General features: G+C 35.2%; 1 protein-coding gene across 3 annotated transcripts in view; it reads right to left on the bottom strand.

Moving 5' to 3' along the window:
- The window catches only part of SEMA3C (semaphorin 3C), a 152098-nt gene that overhangs the window by 30537 nt on the left and 98217 nt on the right, over positions 1-23344 (bottom strand). For all 3 annotated transcript variants that reach the window (XM_038181280.2, XM_005016705.6, XM_021270344.4), the window contains exons 4-10: positions 21693-21755; positions 16764-16883; positions 12761-12851; positions 8525-8644; positions 7168-7310; positions 5047-5161; positions 2638-2707 (exon numbers count right to left, since the gene is read on the bottom strand). In XM_038181280.2, the coding sequence (XP_038037208.1) occupies positions 2638-2707; positions 5047-5161; positions 7168-7310; positions 8525-8644; positions 12761-12851; positions 16764-16883; positions 21693-21755 (722 nt within the window). The remainder of the gene's footprint in view (positions 1-2637; positions 2708-5046; positions 5162-7167; positions 7311-8524; positions 8645-12760; positions 12852-16763; positions 16884-21692; positions 21756-23344) is intronic.

Genomic DNA, 23344 nt, shown 5'->3' with positions numbered 1-23344 from the left:
CAAACCCAGCAGTGGTATAGGAAAATTTCCAAATGTTGAGTATAAAAAAAATATATATATAACCTAGTCCCAGTGAAATTGGTGGCAAAAATAATGCTGACTTAAGTGAAACAAAAGTTTTATAAATTTTGTGCTGCCAAGCTCAGCACAGGTTTCCAGAACTCCCTACCAACATATAAACTACAAAACTTCCATGAGTCTCTTAAAATCTACGGCTAAAATGTTAATCAAAACATCCAGCATGTTTTGATTTTTTTTTTTTTAATTTACTATTGGTTAAAATACTACAATAAGTTGCCAACTTTTCTAAGCAAAATGAGGGTAGATTGTAGCTGTAAGAGAATTTCTCCTATAGAGGCCTTAAAATGTCCCATAAAACGAGTTTTAGAGAACTCCTTCAAAAGACTCAAAGTTTGATGTGTCTGAAGACACAAGTTTGAAGAGAAACAGAGGTCTCTCCTGTTTTTTTCTACTACTCTGGGTCCATCTGGGTCTCACATATCTCCTCTAACAGTGCAAGCCCTGAATGGCCAGTGACATTGGAAGGCACTAGAGGAATAACTCGCAGTGTGATGCTACGTCTGACTGCCATTATTTTATTTTATTTTATTTTTTAAGGTTTTGGATATTTATCCTAACAAACTTGAAACTCCAGACAGTCTAAAATACATCCAATGTCAATTATAGGATGAAGATAATCCAAGTAACTCTCTGCTTTTAATTGACCAAGACAAAACATCACTGTAGAAGAAAACTGAAAAAAAAAAAAAAAGTTCAAATCTGCAGTTATGAGACATAGTGTCTAAACAAACAAAGTGCTGTAGATTACCCAGCAATCCACATTTCCCTCAGGTACATATGTATTAGCAAGAGGAACCTTTTAGATAGATTATGATATTTGTGGAAATTTTAGTAGGAATTAATAGGTTTGTAAAAAAAAAATGTACTTAATCTGTCCAGATGTTTTATGGTAGATTTACAGCAGGTTATGTCACCAAAATAATTTGCCTCAATATTGCTTGGTTTCCCTCAGTATGGTTTAGATAAAAGTACTAATAGTTATTATTTGGTGGGATGTTTCTCTCTTGCCACTGTTACAAGTTGGAGGTGTACAAAGGTGAAGATAAAGGAAAGTCCAAGGTATAAAAATCATTATCATCACTGTTTTTAACTACGTAACACATTCAAGCAAACGAAAAGAAAGAAACCATAAACTACTGGTTCATAAAAACAGAAATGCACAAGTGCAAAAGCCTCAGTAGAGTAAAAACAACTTAAGAGCCGGGAATAAGTGAACTTTTCTTTTTGTTGTCACCCTATATGGCCTTGCAACTCCAAACCTCAGTTCCACTGCAGGAATACCAGAAGAATTAGGTATAAGTGTTTCCAATTCAGGCATGTTGCATCCACAGCCTAATCATAAGTGTGGTTTTACTGCTAAACATAACCTCAGCATTTTTTCTTTTTGTGCAGTAAGAATCATAAAATGTAGATTGTACCAGATGTTTACAAGTTATGGAATTCTGTTTTCCCAACTTAGCATTATAAAATCATATTTTCCTGGCCAGTTCACACATTTGAAAATGCAGATCTTTGGATCCACATGAGAAATAAAATAAAATAAAATAAAATAAAATAAAAAAAAATAAAATAAAATAAAATAAAAAACATTTTTTTTTTTAATGCAAGGGTTATTTTATTGGAAATTGCCTTTAGAGAATTAATGGGAATAACTTAAAAATAATGCTGATTCAATCAAGCAAATGAAATAAAATGAAAAAGATTAAACAGACATTTCTCCCCTCACTCCCCCTCACCCCTTTTTGAACTTACATAATAACAGCTAAAATTACAGGATAGCATATCAGAAATTAATAGGCAGTAACTATTTCTACTCTGTATGCTACCTGTATTTGTTGAAAGAGAGAAAAGGGGAAAACAAAGTAGAAATGGCAATATTAGGTACATCTGTAGGTACATCTGTAGGTCTGTCTCTGTTGGGGGTTTCAGCATAGTAAGCCATAACTGGTACTTCAAGTGCTTTGGGAGTTCACTGAGTGCTTTCGAAACCAGGCAGTACGTGAACACTACTGACTAATAATGGTAGCTTGAGACTGTGAGGATGTCAACAAACATCATATAGGCTTGCCTTCTCACAGCTCATTGAAATCAACACTGGTTATTTGCCATCTGTGCAATCATCCACCAGCTGAGAGACTGGAAATGCATTCCTGTAAGAATTCCAGGTTTGATCCTTCAGGGTGCTGGCTGTCCTACAGGAGGTGTTAAGCAGTCCTAACACCACACAAGCCACTGCTTTGAAGTCCTTTAGATTTCTGCTGCTGATCAGCAACAAGTGGCTCTCCACAGAAAAGTTTTCCCTGTGCCGACTGCCAGTATGTTTGGGAGCAGCTTGGTTCAAGCAGCACACGATGTCTATTATTGGTATCCTAATAAGGATACCAAAGATACCAATAGTAATGCTATTAACCGAGACTGTTACTTCTGCATACAAATGCAGGTCACAGGACACATGCATCATTGCACAGGACAGCTTTGACCACAAAACATCACTTCTGGTCTTCCTACAGAAAGTTGGGTATTTCAGAAAAGTAATTTTTTCAATTTCCCCATTACCTTGATGTTGTAAAAATTCCATACACAAGCGTTGTTCTGGGGTTATCTGTCTCCAGAAGAAACACATCCTCTGTAAAATAAATAAATAAATAAATAAAATTGCATTTGAACATTCAGAAACAGAATGAGAAATTAACTCCACACCATCTAGCCTTATGAAGACAGAAGGCAAAGATTTTCAAATATCCATTTCACCATCCATGTCTCACATTTCTCTCAGCTGGATCTCATTTCAGCAGGTTGTTTAGTAGTAGTCAAATATTTAAGTGGCAGTAGGTCAAAGACAAAGAGTTCACTTAGATATAAGCCAAAGCAGGATAATGAGGAGGCTTTTTTTTTTTTTTTTACATGCTGTACACACCCTAGATGCCCTCCCATTAGCTCATTTTCAACATGATAGGAATGACATACAGTTCTGCAGTAAAGACAATGAGAGATGCAAGCCTTCATTGTGTAGGGATTTATTAACTGCACTATGGAAACAGTACCTACTTGCTGAATTGAATTTGCTCAACTTTACGTCTGATCTGATCACTTTTCTTACATTTAAATGAAAAATGCTTTAGTCTCTGACAGTTTCTCCTTATAAATGCTCTTAACTAACTGACTATAATCAAGTCACTTCTTAAACTTATGTTACATCGCACAAAAAATGAGCTTTTAAAAAGAAAATACATTCTTTAGTTTGCCATTTAGCTTGTCTCCTTCATTACCGTCTCAAATTTTTAAACATTCTTTCAAATACATCAAAAGGAAGACTTCACCATGCAGGACTGGCAATGTTATACTCTTCTGCATTATACATGAAAACAGAAGAATGCACTTCATTGCTCCCAGAGTTTTCTGAATTTCCAGCTGTGGTTGTATTCTTCCTCTCTGCCACAGGATTGTGCTGGAAACTCACACTGAGGATGTTATCTTGTATTCTGTATGATCCTGCATTTTGTCATGCAAAAAACATAAACAGTTCTCCTGCTGCTTTGTTGAAGAGGATTAAGCTAATAAATTATATCTCTGAAAGATTAGTGGTTAGATGTTAAGCACGGAGAAATTCTGAAAGCTAGTCCTCAAAGCACCTTGCACAGTTATAGAAATTTAGGATCTGCTCCTAGGTATATAATGCTCCATTGTAACCTTGAACCAGAAAAGTACACCAAGCATTTGTAAAGATATCAAGCAATAAAGACTATGTACCCTGTTTCTTAATATGAAAATGAGGAATAATGCCAAAGGAGACAGATTACCATGGAAAGAAGATAAAAATCATATGCAACATGTGTGGAAGGAGGAGTGGGGGTTGGGGATGAAGAGAGATTAGCTATTTATATTATTTTTATACTAATACAGACAGCAAATCTCACAACACCTGAATTTAGAACTATGTCTTTGTAGATCACAGCTATAGACAACATCAAATTTGAAACTTTCCAATATTGTTGTTAGGCACCTAAGTATCAAAATATGCATCTATTAATTCCTCATTGAAAGGAAAGCTCTTGTAACTACTGTATAGATTATTCACTGAATATTTACAGTGTTTTACATGCTGAACTGAAAAACTAAGATCCAGAATTACATTTATTCATAGTGTTACTGCTGGTGCCTCTGCCCAATGATCAAAAAAGAGAAGCAATTATGAAAAGGCAGTATGCTACACATATGAATAGTTTCAAAGAGATACACATTTTAAAATTTCTGTCATAATCCCAACTAGAAGCAAAATAATGATGAACTTCACTTACATGTTTGTTTCCAAATATTAATTCATTTCTTATGGGATTCCTTTACACAATCAAGATTGATTACCTTTATTTCAAAGATAATCATCATTACCCAGACAGTTGTAACAAGAAATTTTTCATTTCCCACCATAAAATTATCAGGGGAATTTTGCTGTGGGTTTCTGCATGGCTACATTTCAATGTCAGTGACTTCACAGAATCACAATATCATAGAATCACAGAAAGGCTGAGGTAGGTTGGACCCTCTGGAGTCCAACTGGTCCAATGGCCTTCTCAAGCACATAGAGCAGGCTGCACGGATGGCTTCTGATGATCTCCAAGGACGGAAATCCCACAACCTCTCTGGGTAACCTGTGCCAGTGCTCTGGCACCCACAGAGTAAAGTGCTTGCTTATGTTTAGATAGAACCTCTTGTGCTCCAGTTTGTGCCCATTGCTCCTGTTCTGACACTGGGCATCATGGAAAAGAGCCTGGCTATGTTTTCATTGCATCTTCCCTCCAAGTATTTTTACATATTGATGAGATCTCCTGTTAGCCTCTTCTTCTCCAGGTGAACACTGCTAACTCTCTCCTCACTAAGAAGCCATAGGAAGTTCTATAATGTGTTCAATAATATGCACCAGGTGCAGGATTTAGAGGAAAACTTTTAGCAATTTTCTTGCTATACCTAATTCGTCAAAGTATGTTTCTGTTCCATCTTCATCCATTACAGAGCACACGAGTCTTGCTTTCAAGAAAGTTGTCCACTTGTTCACAAGACTACGCTGACCACCTGTGTCATTCTGGAAAGGAATATAATTTTTAGAAAAACAAAATACAACACATCTAACATTTTGTTGTGTCTTCCCTCATTTTCCTCAGGTTAAACTGATCCCATCATCTAGACATTTTTACTCTTATATCTATTATAAATTATAGTTAAAACTAACCCTCACCCCCATCTAAACACTCAAAAAACAAGAGAGCATTTTCTGAGCAGATTTTCTGTGCTGGGCTAGAAAGCTTAGGATGGTTGGGCGGTAAATTTTGTGCAGAAGTCATGTATGCTTGGAAAAGACTGTAAATGTCTGTATCATTTGCAGACACTTAGTGAGGAGAGACATCCACGTTACCTCTAAAAGATCCAATAGTCTTATGGAGGGATGTTTCTTCTAGTTCTGAGAGCAGTATAGCTCCATGTGATCTAACAAATTATGCTAACCCATGAGGTGGATGCTCTAAAATCAGAAATAATGCTACCTAGATTTGCACTGTTGCAAGTCCTGCTAACTTGGTCCAGAGCTAGCTTGGTTACAGCTCACTCAACGATGTCTCCATCTCTCTCCAAAACACAGTGGAAATGATAATTGCTAAACCAGATTGTGCAGTGCAGTGGTGATAGTTCCTGCCTCATTCTGCTGGTGAACACCTTAGACAAGAGCAGCATCTTCTAAATGGCATAATACAATGTCACCCAAGACAAGTGATAAAAAGGTAATGTGGAAACTATCCAAATGTGATTTTGAAATGCTGTGCTTGTTTCTCTTCCTTGTTTCTTATTCCTATAGCTGGTAATCAGACTTTTTGGGTGACCTATAAGAGATCTTTTGCTGGGTTTCCTTTGGCACTATTTTACTAACACATGTGGCCTGTCTCAAATGTGTTGATATATGAATATGATGGTATACAAGTATACAAGTATGACTGGCTCAGACTTGTTTTCATTGTCTTTGGGATTCTGCCACTGACTTCAGTGTAAGTCTAAACAGGCTGAGGCCTCTCAAAAATCATCTGGGCTTCATTACAACAGTAACAGTAACAATAACAAATACAGTTATAATAGTGTGAAATGTCTTCTTGCAAAATACCCAAAAAGGCCTCTGGGCACCTTCACAAAAATATAGAAAATGGAGATTATAAAACAGATCACATGCCTCATCAAACTGCCAGAGCTACATTAACTCAACCTTGACCACACCCTCATGCCTATGGACAACATCACAAAGCATCAAATTTTAAAGAAGATCTAGATTAAAGACAGGGAATAAACAAACACAATTATCTTCCTGAACCTTTCCAAACAGAGGAATGAAAAGGCTAGTAGTAACTGTTCATTTATAATTTTTCTTTCATTAAAAAAATTAATTTCACCAAAGATATTAATAACTGTTCCAATAATTTTCCATACACAGTTGATTACAGATATGAAAAACGAAATAGAGACAACGAAGAGTGCTGTGGTTGAAAATTAATTACGGCACATGAGTAGCCGTACATCCTGAATTTAATTTTCTTATGCATATTGTTAAAGTTAGGCTCACACATATATCAATGAAAGAACTCAGAAAGGATGGACATTGTAAAAGTGAAAGCAATATCTGAAAATTAAATCAACACATTTGAAAGCTTGGTTCTGGTATTTCCAACATGTTTCGAAGATTTTGTGCATGTGTATGAAAGACTGCTGTTATATAATTCAGTTTTTCTATGCAATGGGTGTATCTGATTGTTGCCAAGGATAGAATGTTTAGAAATTCAACATTGGTAACCATTCTGAGCCAGTCAGAGGAATACACAAATTCCTGAATCTCTATTTTTGCCTATCATTCTATATTTGACCAGATACACATAACAAGTTCAGACCCTAGCTGCATGTTTAATAACATCACTTATGAATGTGGAAGCTAAAACAAGGAGTTACTTTAATAAATCAGATGTTTTTCAATCATGTTAATGAACCATAGTCATTTAACTTGTCACGTCTCACTAGCAGCTTGTCCCACAACATGATGATTAAAATAGTTCTTACTGGGCATATTCTTGCAATCATTGAGTGAATTTGCTTGGTGCTGCCACTGTTGTCTGTCAGTCTCTCTTTGAAGAAGAAGTAGATTTTGGCATCATTGGGGTCAGTACCATCTGGGATAACATGAGCATCCACAAAAATAGGCTCTGAAATGAAAGTGTACCAAAAAGATGAAACCAAAAGGTGTATCAGCATAAGCAGTAGAAGTAGTTAATGATTTGACAGTTAATGAGTGTTTCAAGGAAACATTGTATATAGAAGTACTGCTGTGGTCGGTTACGGGATATGCTCTAAACCTGTGTCTGTATGTTTCATATATCACTAGGTAAATTGTTTCAAGCTGACAGCCTTAAGGTTCTGCTGCCTCAGATTTTATCCCACAGTGAATTTTTAAATAGCAATTCAAATACAGAATCAGGAGTGTTAGCTTTCTACAGCAATTCAAAGACTGGGAGGCCAAAGAGGGAAGAATCACAGGTACTTCAGGAAAGACTCAATGAGGTAAAAAAAAATAAAGCAAGCTAAATAACAATAATAATAATAATAATTAGGAAAGGAATAAATAAGGTACTTTAAAAATACATAAATAATAGGAAAACAGCTCTTGTAACACTGAGATGAAGAGTAGGGTATGCAAATACTTTAACGGCATTTGAGCTCATATCAGAGGCTGGTAAATAGTCAAGAGTACATGAAACACTGCAAAAGAGAGCTAGTGAGAAAAAAAATAGAAATGTGTAATAGGAAGCATATGATTTCTGAAATATGTATATGCTTAAGAATACAAAGCACACTAGTGCTACTACCAGTATTCTGCTTTAAAATGTATATTATGACATGCATGGCTGTGTACTAGGTTATTGCAATGCTTTGTTTGTCAAACACTTCTATTGGCGTTAGTACCTGCAGAACACTTGTTCTGGGGAATTTCCTATGTTAAAGTACAATGGAGAGTGAAGGGAGACCTCAGTGAAGTGAATGGAAAGTGAAGGGAGACCTCAGGGGACTTTCTAATCTAAGTCAGAGTCTAATGTATTTAGAAGTGAAGAAGGCAAATCCCTAGATCACAGATTTTCTGATAACTTGCTGTTTAAAGGTTTTCATACACTTTTCCTTGAAGATTTTGTTTATCCATAATGCAAAATAGAGCATCAGGCCCATGAGGTCGGTTCCTTCAGAGAGTCATCTAGAGTTGTGCATTGTCTATAGTATGTACTTGCACATATTTCTTCATGGTCCAACTTCATAAGTTTAATTCAGAGAAGAGCTCTTTAAAAGACAAACTCTTTATTTTTAAGTAAAACAAAGCAAAATCTCTGTGACATACATGAAAAGCCCTAGTAAAACAAAGGCCTCTTACCACTTAGCCACTTGGAGTTGTGTTGGTCTGTTCGCACTGCATTCCGCCTGGTCAGGCTCCGAAAAATGGCTGCATCCGTCCCCATGAAATCAATATACATTCCTGAAAAAAGCTCTTCATCTGCAAAGAATTGAAATGGAGAGGAAGCATTGTTGTGGCTTTGGGAAAATATGTATTTACTAACCTATTTTTATTTTAACCTCATCAGCTTTTTATTTACACAGGAGTCTACGCTCATAAGTACTAGGCCATGAGAGTGATGTTTCCCTTGATTTATGAAGAAACAATCTCAATGAGAGAGAATCATCAGATTTTGATCAAGGACTTTAGGGTACTGCATAATTAATGCCACAGCTGAACCACATATGTGGTGAACCTTTCTTTGATAGAAAATTTAGTTACTAAATATTCATTGCTAAGGATCACTGGAAAATCAGGCTAATGTTATCAAAAAGCATCACATTCATGTTTTTAAATAAGTACTTTAAAAAGCTTTGTTATGGGAGTAGACAAAATGACTGGGCTGGACTTATTGCTGGTGTAAACTGCAATTGTCTGTAGTTAGACTGTACATTGTCTACTGCAGTTAACGGATTGGTGTCAGTACTGACCAACACTATTATCGAGGCTGCCATAGGCAGCCTCAAGCTGACTTCAGTATTGCAGAGACTAGACAACTGTATTATTGAAACTTATGCAGAGCAATATGGAGCAACTGTTGTCTCCTTTTATGTGCTCCGTTCTAAATATAGGGTCACTATGCATGAACAGAATTAGGCATGCAACTTCCTACGTTAGCAGAGCTATGAACTTCTGCTCCCTGTGAATAGCAGAAAACTGTTCATCTGTCAGAATGCATATCTGTGTTTGTGTATGTGTGCATAAATATATATATATGTATAATTATACTTATAATTACATATACTATCATTTTCTACTCTGTGAATAACCAAGTAATTTCCACTGACTAATGACAACGAAACCCCAGAGTAGAAAACAGTAGCTAAAATAAACTTTAGTCTCAGAGTGGGAGTGGTGGCTGAATATATTCCAGTACAGCTGGGTCCTCTGATTGATGTTTTTGTCTGAATTCTTGGACTACCCAGAGAGTGTGGTCAAACTGGCAAGAGTCACAGGTTCAGAAGCACTTGAGCTATTTATATGCTTGTGTGTGTATGTGCATCAATATGGTAGAATATTGGCTCATGAGAGAATTAAAACTCTGGAGATTTCATTTTTATATTGCTGGCTAGATCCTTAACTGCTTCCCTGCAGAGCTGCCAACAGATATTGCAGCTACTCTTCTGCTCTCCTCTCTCCCAGTGAAGACAGGAGTTATACACATGGGATTTAAAAAATACATTTGCTGCATGTTTGTGAAGCATTTAGCTCCTGACCATATATTGACAGAATGATCGTAGAACTATAGTGGTTTATAGCTGATTTATATATTGGCCCCATGGCCTCAAACCATCAGCACTTTATTTTTATTATGAAATAAATTGTCTGAAGGAGATTGGGCTTACATTACTCACTAAATCCAGGCCTATGAATTTCCACATACACAGATTAATAATAGTACTACACAATGAAATTTTAATCCTATTACAAAGCAACACTATTAGTTATGTCTTAAGCATTCCTAGCATCTACTTGCTAATCACGTATCAGATATCGGCCAGCTCCACTTCCTTTTGGTTGAATTCTTAAGTTCCACACAGCACTAAGTCTGCACAGTAGTTCACACTACTTCTCTTTGTTATTGTGGGAATAACTGAATAGATGAGGTATGTCTGCTTTTATGAATGTAAGAACCTTGGAGTGGAGAGAGACTTGAATCACGCACATTAGTTTTGCCAGGCTTATTCAAAGCACTCTTTCCACTGCTTTGATTCAGAAGGGTCTCTGTACAATGGCAAACTGTAGCAAGTTCAAATTTGTTGTTATAGTATCACTTTCCTCTGATAGGTGAATCAGTTTTCCTGCTGTATTCTAGGGTCATACTTTGCGTTATGGCAGCAGGCTGGTAATACCCCAAATTGTAAAGAAATTGCAGCTATATTTAAAAATGGTTCTTTTGTTGTGGAAAATTTAACCCGTCTGCCAGTATTTTCTATCTTTTGCAGCAAGGGGAAGGAATTCCTCCTTCAGAAGAATGCTCAGAGCCTAGTACACAGGCTCAGTTCCATATAATTCAAACTGTGACTTCCAAAATCTTCCCTTTTTCCATCTCCCATGGACTTTGAGGCAAAATTCATTCAAGCTTGAAGCTTAAGAAGTAACTGAACTTTGCAGTAACAGGGATTTCCAAGAGCAAGAATAAAACAGTCTATGGAACAGTTTTGAAAAAGAATGTGACCTTTGCAGAATAATTTGAACATCGCAGATGAATTATGTCATGAAAGATAACTCAAACCCTAGGGAAGGTCTCTTCAGTCACATAACTGAGAGATCAAGTAAGAAACTGTAAATTCTACTTGGATGAACAAAGCTGCCACAGATCTATTGTAAACAAACAAACAAGCAAACCAAACCAAACTAAAACAAACAGAACCAAACCAAACCAACAACCAAAAAAAACCAGCATACTGTATATACAGTAATTCAGAAATTCAGAAACAATGTACTTTAATAAGGTTTCATAAAATACAGTAGGAATTTATATTTATTCTTTAATGACATTAAAAATTCATGTGACAAAACCAAACCAGCAATAAATTGTAGCAGATTAATCCATCGCTGGCTTTGAACATATATTTTCTTTACACAGCAAGTGCCTGTAAACACTGAACAAAGATCACTGAGAATATAAAGATGTAAGTGCAGCCAAGGTTCAGGGAGGTACCTAAGGTACCTAGGTAGCACTTTTCTGTCTTTTAAAGGTTCTTAAGTTCATAGCTCAGTGAAGGAAATTATTTCTCTTTTGTATTAAATATATTTGTAACGAGGAATAAAAAAAATCATCGATTTATACTTTGAACATGCTATGTAGGATAAACTATATGATATATTTTTTTAAGGTTTAGGAGACCCAATATATCCCAAAAGGAAATATCTGCCTCAATATGTTTATATTAGCCTTTAATTTCAGTGGAAGCCAAATGGCACAAACATCATTTGTTGTTCCTTCCTAAACCTTGGGTGAAACATCCAGTATTTGTGTGCACAAAGTTGTCTTTTCTAAAAAATGCCTGCAAAATCTGTGTAACTTCTATTCATAGCCAAAAATGTAGCAAGGATCACACACATATTAAAATATCAAGGTTTTGGAACTAGAGGTCTTTGAACATATTACAAATGTGAAAGGTGGCTTGCCAAGTAGAAAGTACTTGTTGCAGGACTCCCCTGCAACGGCAGTAAAATGGGGCCAAGGGGACCTGATCCTGTCTTAATAACTGTTTTATTTCCTGACTCCTCTTACAGGTGCTTCACACTGCCTGAATAGTGCAAAGCTCCCAGTATAAACCGAAGGACGGACTGTACTCTTTTATACACACTTTTCCTTCCATACAACCTGAGCCTCGACTTGAGTTGCACAAAGGCTATCCTCCCTTGAGGTTTCATTTAGGTGGTCAGTAGGCAATGCAGTAATTATGTGTGTGTAAGATATCTCAGTTGCCGAGTACACCCATAACCAATTCACAAGAATATTTGATGTGTGTCAGTTTCTGACTTTTCATATGGGAGAAAATTGCAAAATCTGGGGGGTAGAAAGCCAACTGAAGAGTGAAAAGCCTCACAAGAGCTGGTGGGCTCTACAGCAGAGATGCCAGCAAAAATGAAAATCAAACTAACTAAAGTCTTTGGACTATTTTATTTATTTATTTATTTTTGCCTGGCTGTTCTGAGAATAACAAATGATTAAATGAGACACAAGTGTTGTCTAGGATGAACAGGGTCAGAAATTGTTTAAACATAAAATGTTAGGCAGCGTCATAGAAAGTTGAAACTGACCCTGGGAAAATATGTACAAGCTGGAAAAGGAACAATCTTTCCTTTTCTGTTTTTCTCTCCCTCTCAACAACTTATTTCTGCATTTCATTTGTATGTCCATCCTTATTTCATGTAATCCTTGTAATGAGAATGGGCACAACTTTTCTGCTCATCAGCATAGGCATAAGGGATTCATCTCGGAGGCTGAATTCTGTGCCCTGCTCATCCCAGTCATCCCACCATTCCACACTATCCATGATCATACAGATTTAGACCTCAGCACCTTGGGGTACTTTTACTTACTGATCATAACAGACACTGTGTTCACATTTGGGTTGAAAGAACAGCGTCCCTTCCCTGATTCACACTTGGAGTCGATCTTGAAGATTTGTTCCTGCAATGTAAATTTGTATGTCACTTCTCATTTTAGAAACCATCAGATGTAAAGAGATTTTTCCTGCATTAACAATGCTTAAGGTTGCTGGGCACTTTTTTTTTTTTTTTTGTACTATCAGGAATTTATATTTCTTATGCAGATTCACATCATTTTTTGAGATTTTTTTTTTTAATTGACACCAAGCTATTTTCTAGATATAAACTTAAGAAGACACCAAGCTATTTTCTAGTTATAAACTTAAGACACTGAAACAAAGATTTTTTTCCTTAGCTCAGGTATGCTTTTCAAAGGTTAACTGATGTCTACAGTAATAGATTACATCTGAATTTCTGTATTTCTGAAGTTATTTATCATTTATCTGCCAAATCTTTGGTGATAATTATACTAGGCTAAAACATTTTCATAAAAGTACTAGAACAATAGTATATATTAAATACAAATATCTTATGATAACTATCATTCTGTGATTTGGTAATAATATAAATCTTTTACTCTTTACTGAGTTATCAAAATCCCAAAACCACAAAAACAGCAACAACAAACAGAAAAAAAAAAACAAAAACAAACAAACAAAAAAAAAACACAATATCACACATTTTCTTCAGCGACATCTCCAGTTACATAGTGACAGATGATTTATTAATATCTATTGCTGTAGCCTTAATTCTTTCAGGTTCTTTTGCTCTTTAAGAATCTTGGTAAGGAATCTTGTTTATATTTCATGTGATTCATAAATAAGAAATATATTTGGCAAAGTCAAGGAAATCTGGACTACAGCTTGAAATATGAACAGTCTTTAGAAGATTCTCCCATCTCAGTGCACTTCTTCCCTTCCCAGGTCCCGGTAACCCTGAAGAATGTTGTATGCTAAGCAAGAAAGGACTTTTGAACCTGACTCCATTCCTTAAAAACTGCAGTCAGTAATAGCAGAGATAGACACACATAGCACATCTATTTGTGTTACTGTCATTATATACTACAACAAACAATTTGTTCCTAGCATCCTATAACAATCTTACAATCTCTAATAAAATGTTAAAAGATAAAATTTAAAGGAAAACAAACAAACAAAAAACAAACACCAACAACCAAACTTAAAATATATCTATTAGCTGAAGAAAAAACCTCCAAAGAAAGGTTTCTATGATATAGATGCCAATGTTTTAAGTATTTGACTGAGGGCAGAAACTCCTTATATTCTCTTTAACAATTAAAGTAAATTGCAGTGGAATGGGGAAACCACACAGATCACTGTACAGCCATCTGGCAACAGCAAATTGAATACTACCAACCTGATATGCTAACCTACAGCAGGAAGTTTTCATATCCTTTATCACCTATCTCCTTTTTCCCTCTTCTATTTTCCTAATTTAATCACAGAGATCTTATCTATAACTTCTTTAATAAGCCCTCTAAAACAATGTTAAAAATGTAAGTATGAATTTTCTAATATAATCTTCGGTGGATTTTTTTCTGTTGTTGGTTTACTCGTAGATTAATATGCAGCTTGATGTTAATCTCTACTACATTATAACACTATTTACCAATTCAAAATGTCCATTACTGCAGTATTAAACTAGCTCCAGGATTGCACTTGATTTTCATATATATTAAACTACTTTTTAGTATATAATTAATTCACATAGTGATTACATTTGCTTCTATTTGCATTTACTTTGCCATTAAAATATATTTTGGTGACTAAGAGAGTCATTATGAAAGACCAAAGTATCAAGTGTGCCAAGCAAGAAAATGAATTATTTTTTAAACTCTGTTTCAGGGAAAAGGGCAACACTCTGCATCATCAATGAAACCACTTTTTCAATGGGATTATGTGGAGACAAAAGAGGAAAACAGGCCTAGCTCTTATGATGGTTGGATATTTCTCTTAATGTCAGTTTTTGTAGCTTCTAGAGAAAAACAGATGTGCATTCTAAAACAGCAGTTTTACACCTGCAAAAACAGCCTTCCGTACATTTAAAGCTGTACTAAATTCAAGGTGAAATGATAAAAGCAAAGAAAAAAAAAAGAATTATCTCTAGTCCCATCAGCATTACATAGTTTCTTATTCTGTTTTATTAACTATACATGTACTTATGTATACAATTGGTTCAGAAGGAAATGCTTGATTTTAAACCGTTATGCTATTGTTGGCCTGTACAAGTAAGGACTTTGAGCATGCAATGACTACAGTCAAGTGTCTGACAGACTCCAGACGTCTGAAACAGCAGTTTATTTAATCAATTGATCATAGGCATGTAGCTATACAGACAGGCAAAATTAAGCCAATTCTGGTCTTCCAAGACATGTATCTTTATTTTTAACTTACAAAATTGAACATCTTATATTATGGGGAGCTCATGCACATAAAGAACTCATGTCTTTGTTTTTTGGTGTTGGTGTTTTGTTGTTGTTGTTTGCTTTTTTTTTTTTTCCAAATAGAGTTCACAAAATTCCTCACATAAAGAGATTCAAAGTTCTCTGCAGCACTACTACTTAAGCTGATAAATGACTTTTCATTAATTAATAAAAGATCATTTTCCATGTTTTAAATAATTTTTCAAGAAATAATTGGGTTAGTGCTATTACCTGAGGAAGCAGACCTCAGTTTCAAAACAAAGCTATTGCAGACTATTAGCTAGGAGGATGGATTTATTCACCCCATTCTGCCTCCTCATACTTTTAAATCCAGGCCTATGAACCTCTCAGATAATCCATTAGGAATGAAAGTGCAGTGATTCAGACTACATCATCTGCCAAGGAGGTTGGAGCCAGGTGATCTACCAAAAGTCACTGAGATACATGCAAACCTACCTGGAAAAACAACAATTTATCACCCACCAGCAACCTCTGTAGTAGACCTGGGTCCTGGCCAGAATTCCCATCCTACTCACAGTGAAATCGGTGATGAATTTCCCAGTGTCTTCCCTAAAAGCAAGCCCAGCTTTTAAAGCTGCCCTTACATGGCAAAACTCCAGGTAGGACTCTCTGATCTGTCTTCCCAGCACATCTGCTTCCCATTCTACTGGAAAATATACTGCACACCCTTGTGCCTGCAGACATGAATCTGACCCAAAGGCTCCAGAGGTGCTGGGTCTTGGTTAAGTACTCTTTTTTTTTTTTTTTTTTTTCTTCTGGTTGTTTAATTTATTACCTATTACATTTGCACATAAACAATCATTTCACTTGCAAATGATGAAACCTGGACAATATATTTATGAGACTTCTGGTACTTCATATACTTAAGTGTATTAATAGTGAAACTGAATATAGAAAAAATGGAGAGCTACCTACAGAAAATGAGATTTATACCCTGAAAGATCTCTCAGTGAGGAGTAAACTTACTGGTTTCATCCTGACAGGATCTCCTGGGACAAAAATTGTGTGTTAGATGAAAGTTATCTACACTTGGATTGCATCTAATGGATATTAAACTGAAGTTCAGTGAATCCTCACATACCTGCACACTTAGTCCACAAAAGTGCTTCTCCTAGCAATCAGTATCACCCGGGAATTATAAAAAGCTGTTGAACTGCAAGATTTACTTTTTTCTAAACAACTATTTCCTTTCAAGTATTTATTGACAATTCCAGCTACAAGTAGGAATGAATTCACCAGAAAAAACAAAACAAACAAAATCAAATAAAAAGTAACATCAGATTTAGCCCAACATTTGATAAAACTGGAATTTTAGACAAATGTCATATTTGTGTGTGGTTTTTGACCATGGCTTTGCTATTTGCTGGCAACAGGACTGTCAGGAAACCATGAATATTTGTTCTTTTTCTGTATTACACAGGTAAAGAAACCTACTTGGTTCATTAATCTTTCTTTCCATTTTTAAATTTGTGAGGTTTGCATAATACTAGTAAGATCCAGCACAAAATGAATAGATAGAAAGAGATTTACCTCAGACCTGCGTCCCCTGTTGACATACACACACACTGGGCTGAAGGCTCCACTGCCACAAACGTATAGGTGTGTGCGATTGTATGACTGTATCACACGCACAAAATTTCCACAGCCATGCTGGAGGGATTACAGAAGCAAAAACAAATCACATTGGCAACTGTTATTAGACATTGGGAACTTTAGGGAATAGACACAATTTATATTTTTAGTAGTATCATGAGAACAGCTACTGAGTTTGATAGTCTCTGGATTTGAACAGCTGTAGACTTCTGCTTTATTTTCATTTTCTCTCAGTTGGGCATCAGACATAGGTAGGGTACAATAGAGGCATAATTAGAGGATTGTGTGTAATCTCTACACAGTAATCTTATTTTCATCTACAGACTTCACTGTATCTTTCATGGGAAGAAGCAGCTGCCTCCACAGAAAAGCAAGAAGTAACCTTATGAAGCTTCCTCAAGGAAACCTCTAAAACAGTCCCTCCCTTCTCTTTCTCTCCACTCCCTCCTCCCCCCTTTTTCATTTTACCCAATACAGCTGGAGATAATTAAAAAACAAAGCCCAAATCTCAGATCCCATTTCTTGTGTAAACAATTTCTTGCCAAATAATTAAAACTCTGAACAACACATTACATAACAAAGTTTGCAGAGAATTGTTGCTTCATATTGAAAATCAATGGTAACATCTTCAAATAAGAATGAAAATTGAAACAGAATGTTAAGTAGCTCAGAGTTTCACACCATCGGTTCTACAGTTTTCTCCTTCCAACATACTCTTTCCTTCTCTTTCTCTTCCCTTTTCACTATCATCAACTGTTAATGCACTTTAGGTTAAAAATAGACTTTTTTTCTTGAACATTTTTCTTACTGAGATCCCAGATCTGCTTTCATATTCACTCATCCAAACCTTCACCAAAGACATGAGAGTGAGAATTGCATGTGTTTTTTGAGCACAGGATGGGAAACGGTGTCATCAGTCATCTTCATGAAAATCTGTAGAGTTAATTCTTGTTCACCAGACTACATAGTTCATTTATATTTAAAGTATTTCACATTTTTTGGTTCAGCAGGAGCTGGTACTCTAGAACAACATCTGAAAACTAGTGTATAATTGTAGGTAGTTCAGTGTTCATAAACTTTCTCTGCAGGGAACACTGCATGTTCTGTGTGAAGTGTTAGCTCAATCTATACCAGAAAAATCTTTTAACTCAGTCGAAATATATTTTTTTTCTAAAGCTAAGGACTGTTACTAAAAGTTTCTATTTTCTCTTATCTGGCCATCTTATTTTGGCTCAAAAGTGGTTTTAGCAATACCTTGCTGTAGAAAACAGTTTTATTTATTTATTTATTTATTTATTTATTTATTTATTTATTTATTTATTTATTTTTCTTAGCAGTACTACCGATTTCCACATTACCTCTCCTTTTTTCTTTTCCACAGCTGTAAAGGTACAGCACTAGCTTATCTACGCCAGTGTGTAAACTGATGCTTTCTTGCTTTTTGCAAAAACCTTTTCCAGAAGAACTCTATTAAAACACTACATTCTGATAAATTTCAGAAGAAAAAGTCCTCAAGGATAAAGGCAATGAGCCAAGGGCTAGATGAACAGTATACTTACTATTCTGCTTCAATACTATGTCATGCACTTTCTAAAGTGCATAGCAAGAATGCAAGGGTGGTTAGATGAATGATTCTTTTCTTTAGGGACAGCCCTCTGAGATTATCATCTGACACATACTGTATCTTCATGTCTCTTTGATAATTCATGGACAAGTAACACAAGTTGGCTTAACACCAACATTATCATATTTTAATGCTCACTGTCAGGAAAACCATTTTATGTTCTCTGAGCTTTTGCCCATCTCTCCAGTGCTGAACCACTGCATGCCATTTTCAGTTTAATGAAATCTGATTAATCTGGGTACTGCACTGTGACTCCACAATCTAACAAGAAATTGTTATTTATTTTTCAAAATATTCTAGAGGACTGCTTTGTAAAGCTTCAATTTATTTCTCTCTACTGTAGTATTCCTGTAGTATTCTAAATCAGAGAGGTCTCAGGTGACATGAAATTGTCTTTAGGATAGCTGTTTGTCAGAGCTGATGATTAAGCTCTAGATAATTGTATATTACTGATGGTCCTCTTGGAACTGATACCAACATGCACTCTATAGCAGTCTCAGAAACTGCCTTACTGACATTATGTCCTAAAATCTCATCACAGTACATTGAAAGAAATAGATGTCAGCCTAATATAAGCATCCAAGTTATGTTGGTGAACTCACTATTTGGAGGTGACAATTTATTTTCAGTAATGAAAAAGGTAGCCAAAAATGACAAATTCAGGCACCAATGTTTGTCTAACAATTGGGCAAATGAGCTCTTCCCTAATCACCTTTGAAAATAAGTTACTGGTTGTGTCTTTTGCTGCCTGTTTTTCTTCTGTCTTGTGATAATCACTATTCTTGGATAGACCAAATGTTACCATACATCTACCATTATTATTATTATTGAGGTGAAAATTCTAATTCATTTGAAACAATTCCTCTGAATTCATTCTCTGCTTATCCTGCTCTTATCAGGAATGAAACTCACAAGCACTATTCAATTGCTCTTCAAATTGGTCTATACATTTCAGGTTGCAAACACTGATTTATCTCTGGGTTCTCTTTTTCTCATCATTTCAGTGAATTTTCAATAAGGTACAACACTACTTTGAGAGCAACAGCTGTTAATCAGGATCATATATATGTATATCTTCTGAACCTAGAGGACAAACATTAAGAAACCTCACATAAACATGTGTTTTGGAACTTCGTTTTTCTTCTGTTTGCACAGCCAGGAATTAAAAAAAAAAAAAAAAAAAAAAAATTTGGTGCATACGATAAGCTGGACATTCTTAATTAACTGCATTACAGGGCATTACCAGTACCCACAACTAAACTGTTATTGTAAAAACAGAGGTTCTATCCAGAAACCTGTTAAATAAAGCATCAACATTTAACTACTTTAATATGATTAAAAGTTAGGAAAGTCTCACCACTAAACACCCAAGATTAAAAGTTCTCTGGAGCACCCAGGACTTAATAGTGTCCTAAGTATTTTCCCATGAATCACATTTTGTATACTGCTTTCTGCATGTACCTTTTTCTGTTTTGCCTTAGAAGAGTGTTATGTTGGAAACATGAATAAGACCAGTGAACATTTGTATTTCATATAAAAGAAAGTTTCTTAACCAGTCTATCGGGAGCTGTTGCAGTCGACGTTGTCACTAACCAGCGTAAACGTTAATTATCATGAATAAAACTATATGTTTTATTTTCACACTTTGTATGACTCAACGAGTTATTAGCTACAGAGTTTACTGCTCACTTCGGTAATCAGAATGATGCAAAGATGCATAGAAATGTGATATTCAACAGCAGAATACTTATTATTATTTTTTCACTACTGTAGCTATCAGGAAAGAAAGTAGGTAAGCTGCCATACCAAACATAGAATAATTATTCATAAGGACTCCTTCTGTTGCTTCGGAGACCTGTAATGAATTACTCTCCACAGTTTTAGAAAAGGTTTGGCTAAGCTCCAAGAGGCCAAACTTCTGATGTCTTTACATCAGCAGTTGTAATAGATTTAAAACCAAACCAACAAACAAACAAAAAAAAACACCATATTTTTGTTACAAAGCAGACTCAGCAGAATTATTGAAACATTGCAAGTCTTAGTAGGCTTAGTTAACAATAAAAAATGTGTAGCTAATATAAATAGAAATATTAGGCCTCACTTTTGTTCCTAGATTTATGCAGAGGAAGATATTCCAAAGACCTATCTAATGTGAGGGTTTCTGATTTCCATAGTTTCTTGCTCAAGTAAAAGTATAAGTAAAATCAAATTATTTTCTTCATGAATTTAACATTGAGAAATTTCAAATTTCTAGCTCAGAATAGATTATGAATTCTAATATTTAAATATCAATTGGAAATCAGATAATAATAAAAAAAAAGAAGCTAAAAAACTAGAAAGAAAACCAGATACCTAGGTGCGGCTGAAGAGAGAAACAGACAAAAAGATAACAGAATAGAATAGAAATGTGACTTTCTGTATTTTTCTTACACTTTAACATTATTTCTTGAATAAAATTTGGGCATACACAGACTGTAAGATCAAATAACTTCAGGAAGATAACTATGTTCATACACAATTCTGCCAAAGACAGGATCTGCTGTATTGTATTCTACATCTTTCAAAATAGCTAATTTCTACCTATTGTATATAAAGAGAACATTAGGAAATTATCATCTGATTTAGGTCCTTAGGTAGCTGCATTTAGATGGGATCAAATCAATTAGGGTGCAAAATGACTCAGTGTGACCTCTTTGAAGTATGGGTTTCACATGACCCCAGAAGCCATCTTTATCTTGCCTAGCAAAGTATACTAGTTTCCAGATACTCATTAGTGCATTGCTTTACGCAACTTAATGAGATGATAAAAAAGGATTTTTGTGAGTCTAAGATTTTCATCTGTAGACAGTGGGTAAGCTTCTTCCTGGGGGCCACCAGAGTGCATCCCTACACTGAACAAGAGCTTAGTAGACTGTTTGGCATCATTTCCAGAACATAATATCTGGAAAATTATTATCAGCAGTAACAAGAAAGAGTGAGGCAAGGAACTGGGCAATTCTTTTTCTTTTCTTTTTCTTTCCTTTTTTTTTTTTTTTCCTCCCCATTTTGTCAGTCTGAAGGTGCACTCTCTTTACATAGTCTTTTTTTTTTTTTTTCTTCACTTTATCGTTTGGCCTGCAGAGCATTTAAAAAGCAAAACACTTTTTTCATTTTGTTTCTGGCTGCACTCAAGGTGTCCTGACTTTACTGCCAAGTATGTAATTTGGGTATGCGTGTGGATGTGCATGTGGAGTACGACTTACTGTAGGATCTTTGCCAGCCATTTTGCACTCCTCTACCTTGTTTGCAGATGCTGGCCAGAAAATCTGTGAAGAAAGAAATATCTTTTCACTAACACATTTATCACATAATTTACTTTTAAATATTATTGTATTGTATAACTTACACTAATAAGTTAATATTTTGATAGATTTTATACCTTGATTATAAGGACCAAAAGAATTTTCATTGATAAATGAGAAGAATTTTTGTCTTAGAGAGCAATAAATTAAGGAAAGGACAACACTTGTGGTTGATATAAATTATCATATATTTTGAAGATAAGTTAATTAATTTATTTAATTTTGTTTCTTCCAAATGAGATTTTCATCATTGTCTAAATTACCATCCACCTTTATTTATTTTTTAACCTTTACCACATTTACCAAACTCCTAGAAATTGTTCACACTGGAAACTTGAAGACTAAAATATAGCAAGAAGACTTCTTGTAACAAATTTTCATTTTTAAGGTTTGAGTGTGTTATGATAAAACCTGCTCAAACCTTAAGATTTTGGGTTGATTTCTTGATTTATTTCCAAGACTTCTTGCACTACAGACCTGAAATATACAATACTACGTTACCTGAAATATAATTAAACTCTGATTTATCTTGATTTTGAAATAGAAAAAAAATAAGAAATCTCTTACTGGAAATGTAATAAGTGACATAAATTGATAATATTTAGTCTCAAGATAACATAAATAGTAGTGTTAAAAGATCTTTGTGTATATATATATATATATATATATATATATATATATATACATACTCATATGCAGAGAGTTGCAGGTTCATATGAATATAGCATAAAATTAGCAAAGTAGATCTGTTATAAAAGTAAATAAACTAAAGAAAGAATACATGAAACTGCAGAAAGTAATTCTGAGCATAATATTGGGTGATTACAATAGCTACCAGAAAACTTAGGGTAATTTGATTTCTTTTGATTTTAATTTTTATATGGGGCTTTCCTAAATAGACTACTGAAACACCTTTATACTTTATACTGCAGAAAGTATTTCATGCCACAGAAGTTGTTGTACCTAGCTAACTCTGCACAGAGCTAAAAAAAATCTGTTAAGTAAAGGTGTGCAGTGCAAGGACACCACCACTTCTAGACCAGGTTAGCAGAATCACTGTGAGATCTGAATTAGCAAGAAGGTCACACCAGCCATTTCAGATCAAAGTAGGCAGCCCAATTGCAGATCATGATTCCCAAACCATTAGGAGGAGGAAGGAGGTGTTCATGCACACAATAAACATTTAATTTAAACGTGTAAGTTAGAGAGTTAGTCTGCTCACACTCACCACAAGATCAATTCAGGTAGACAGACATGTCCAGAGGGTGATTCAGAGCAAAGCTTAATTTAAGTACTCTTAATCACCCTCCAGTGGGATCTCACTCTCTCTCTGCTGACACATTAAAAGCATTGACTCTTAAGTAAAGCATTGAACTTTGCTGCCAGAAGCTGGATCTCCCTGCTCCTTGACATGCCTGAGGTACAGTAATAAAGCCCATAGATTAAAGGGTCAGATGAATTTGGTATAACAAGGCATATAGGATACATTTTAAGGTGTTAGTGTAGGTGTAATAATCTAAAGTTAGGCAAGGCAAGGTCCATACATGTAACAT

Source organism: Anas platyrhynchos, chromosome 1 (assembly GCF_047663525.1).
Source record: "Anas platyrhynchos isolate ZD024472 breed Pekin duck chromosome 1, IASCAAS_PekinDuck_T2T, whole genome shotgun sequence".
NCBI lineage: Eukaryota > Metazoa > Chordata > Aves > Anseriformes > Anatidae > Anas > Anas platyrhynchos.
This window is presented reverse-complemented; position numbering and strand designations above follow the sequence as displayed.